At 45.8% G+C, this 3,320-nt stretch overlaps 1 protein-coding gene across 1 annotated transcript; it reads right to left on the bottom strand.

Moving 5' to 3' along the window:
* Positions 1-417: 417 nt before the first annotated feature.
* Positions 418-3,026, bottom strand: LOC133867758 (U-box domain-containing protein 17). The gene has a single exon (XM_062304521.1). It carries the CDS (start codon positions 2,746-2,748, stop codon positions 577-579), a length of 2,172 nt encoding a protein of 723 aa, XP_062160505.1. The 5' UTR covers positions 2,749-3,026; the 3' UTR covers positions 418-576.
* Positions 3,027-3,320: the final 294 nt, after the last annotated feature.

Here is a 3,320-nt window from a genome sequence, read left to right as displayed (position 1 = left end):
GTAATTTATGGATGTGCACCCTCATTGCGAGATATTCTAGATAAGGTAACACACGGGATACATCCAACAATTTGCTGAGTTTCTTATACTTAATTGCTGCAATAAAATTTTTTACGAGAATAAGTAAAAGGCATGCGATTCTTCCATACATAGGCACAACATAAAAGCCACCAAACAAGTTTAGAAGGTTCGGCAAGAATCAACTTGAATCTTGTTGCATCAGCCCATTACAGGATTCCAAATCACTGTTCCTTTCTTTTCTCAAGCCTGTTTGATGTATAAATTAGACAAACAATATGAAAAACGCCCTGAAGTGCTTTTATCTGAGAGCAACGGCATTGGTTTGAAATTCTGTTAACATTTACTAATCTGTTTTGCTAAATCATTGGACAATACATATATCGAACTCAGGCCAACTGCTCAACACCACTTATCATTCTTTAATAACATATCAGATATGGTATTCCTATAAACTTTTTTATCATGTAAATTTCAATGAAAGAATTTGTAAATACTTCCAACAAAAATGGAACACATATAAGCAGGGATGACAACGACATGAAGTGGATGTTACCACTACAAAACAGGTACTGAAATGGACATTGGCACCGAAACATCACCGGCGGCGAAACTTGAATCCCTGTTTGCAGCTGAGTTGCTTGACAATGCATATCCTACAGCCAATTCACCAAAATGCAAGGATGCATTCTCCAATCTCTGAAACACTCTAGCAAGTGAAGCTGCTTTTCTTCTTGCCCGCTTTGTACCTGTAAATAGCAGAGTCTGAAGCAGCCCAGCCAACATTGGGGCCTTAACCACCCTCTCAGTGGTTGCTGCTCCACCACTACGGCATAACTCAAGCAATGCTGCCACTGCATTTTCTTTTCCCCTAGGTGTTCCACAGCGCATCATTGCTGTCAATCCCGCCACCGCCATTTCCTCCTTCCCCACAGCTTCTGCCCCAACCGGCTGCCGAACAATCAAGGCCAATGCACCGGCTGCTTCCTCAGCAACCCCTTCATTTCCCAAAGCCCCTATTAGGGCTGCTACAGCCCCTGCCTCTATCATTCTCACACAATTTTCTGCGTGGGTCGATAGATTAAATAAAGCCGTTACGGCATCCTTCTTTCCTCTTAGAGTCCCCTCTCTCAACAGCCCTGCCAGGGCTTCAACTGCCCCTTCCTCATCTGCTATTCTCTTTTTATAGTCATGAACTGCAGAGAGGCTGAACAATGTTGCTGCAGCATTTTCCCTTGCCTCAGTCGTATGCCCAAATCTCAATACTTCAACAATCAATCCCAGACACCCTTCCTCATCCATTATTCGGCTTTTGTTCTTATCATATATTGATAGATTAAGCATTGCGGTCACTGAATTCTCCTGCGCCACAGGGTTCATAGATGAAAGTAGCTTCCGAAGATGGGGAATAGCCCCAGCTTCCGCAATGAAAGCACGATTTTCCTTTCCCGTTTTCGCCAACAAACGTATCTCACGAGCAGCAAGAGTCTTTCCACGCTGCGACCCATTAGCCAACTGTTGAATGAGAAGTGTTGCTGTGGCTCTAGTGGCTTCGACTGCAGCCCGGGTGGGAGCAGCTACAGCAGAAAAGCTTTCCACTGAGCCATCTGTGCCCTCCGGCGGGTCATAGGGAACCCCGTGAGCAGTGCACCACTGCATGATCAGATTCCTCAGAGCCCGATTAGGCACAAGCCGGTTATGTACAAGCATTTGTCCTGTCTTCGGGCAACTACAATGGCCTTCTTCCATCCACCTTGCTATGGAACTCCGATCATATGTCTGCCCTGTGGATATTATCACAGGATCCCGCATCACATCCAACGATATTGGGCAAGAAAAGTCCTTGGGGACCGTCACAAAAGTATCCGCAATCTCCTGCGTGATCAACCCCTTCCTCTGCCTCTTCACGCTCCCACCAATTTCCAATCCCACCTGATCATTCTCCTGCTCAAACCCAAATAGCAAAAACCTACTATACCGAGTGATCGCAACGAACCCGTTAAGCACCGATACCGTAGGCTCCACATCCCCCTCATGATTCACAATCTGCTCCTCCAAAAACTCAATTTCAACCCTACAACTCTTTGCATCCCTAATCCCCAACCTCTCCACAAAGAACAACCTCAATTCTTCCGAATTCGGAGCCTTCCCACTCTCAAACTCATCAAGAAAACCAAAAAAACGAAACCTAAGCGACTCATCGTCCTTATCAATGAACAACCTGGATCGCCTAGCTTGTTTCCGCAGAAGCTCAACCTGCTCCCTAATGTCCTCACTCAAAATAACGTCGTTCAAAGGAAAAACATCCAAAAGGGTGGAGATTTCCTGGTTCAGATCATGAAAATGGCCCGAAATCGAATGGTTTTGAAGCAAAAGCCACAACTTACTCGATTGCGCGCAGTAATCGAGGAGTATCTTGGACCGGTACAGCAACAGATAGACCTCCTTGAAGCAGAGCACCGCCGTGGAAGGCAAGCCCGGGCCGGAAGAGCCCGAGTCCTTGAGATAGTCTAGGAGGACGAGGAAGACCTCGATTTTTCGGATGAGAGAGCGGGAGTTCTTGCGCTGGAAGAAGAAAACCTTGGGCGAGAAATCGGCTACCAGCTCTGCCGAGACGGTCGCTAGGGTTTGCACCAAAGCGACCTCGCTTAGGTCCACCGGCGCCAAGAACGCCTCCAACGACGGCGATCTCCGCCTCCGCAACGACGAAAATATTGCCGCGGTCGCCATACACCCAACTCTTCGTTTTTTTTTTTTTTGCTCGATCGGCGTACGATACCCAATATAGAAGAGATCCAGAAAACAGAAATCTTGGTATGTAGCTCTGTAAAGCCGAGAAATGGTGCGCACAGAAAGACTATGAAACAGTCTCAACAGTTGTTGTTTGTTAATGTTGTTGGCTTTGTTGTTGTTGCAGCTGCTGTTGTTGTGGTTGAATCTTCAAAGGTTAGAGAGACGGAGAGAGAATGGGGGGTGTTTGGACTTTTTTATTTGGCAGAATCCGCGTCTTTCGAGCGGAAAAAGGGTCTGAATTTCCAAGGCTTTCTTTTTCCTTCTTTTTTTATTTATTTATTTTTTCTCTCTCTAGGAATTTTCTTTGAACGCCGGTTGCATTGCATTGCAGGCTCGGGTGAGAACGACACCATTTGGTTTGACGGACGATTATCCAGATTCCTGTCCATTGCTTCCTAATTTTCTTACAGTATCACCCGCGTACAGCTTGGATATACCAATTATACGACATGGGTTTGTGTAATATGATGTCATTTTGTCTGTCGGATAAGAACATATATGGTCATCCT

This window comes from Alnus glutinosa, chromosome 5, assembly GCF_958979055.1.
Source record: "Alnus glutinosa chromosome 5, dhAlnGlut1.1, whole genome shotgun sequence".
In the NCBI taxonomy this organism is placed as follows: domain Eukaryota; kingdom Viridiplantae; phylum Streptophyta; class Magnoliopsida; order Fagales; family Betulaceae; genus Alnus; species Alnus glutinosa.
The sequence above is the reverse complement of the archived record's forward strand: the minus strand, read 5'-3'. Positions and strand labels throughout refer to the sequence as shown.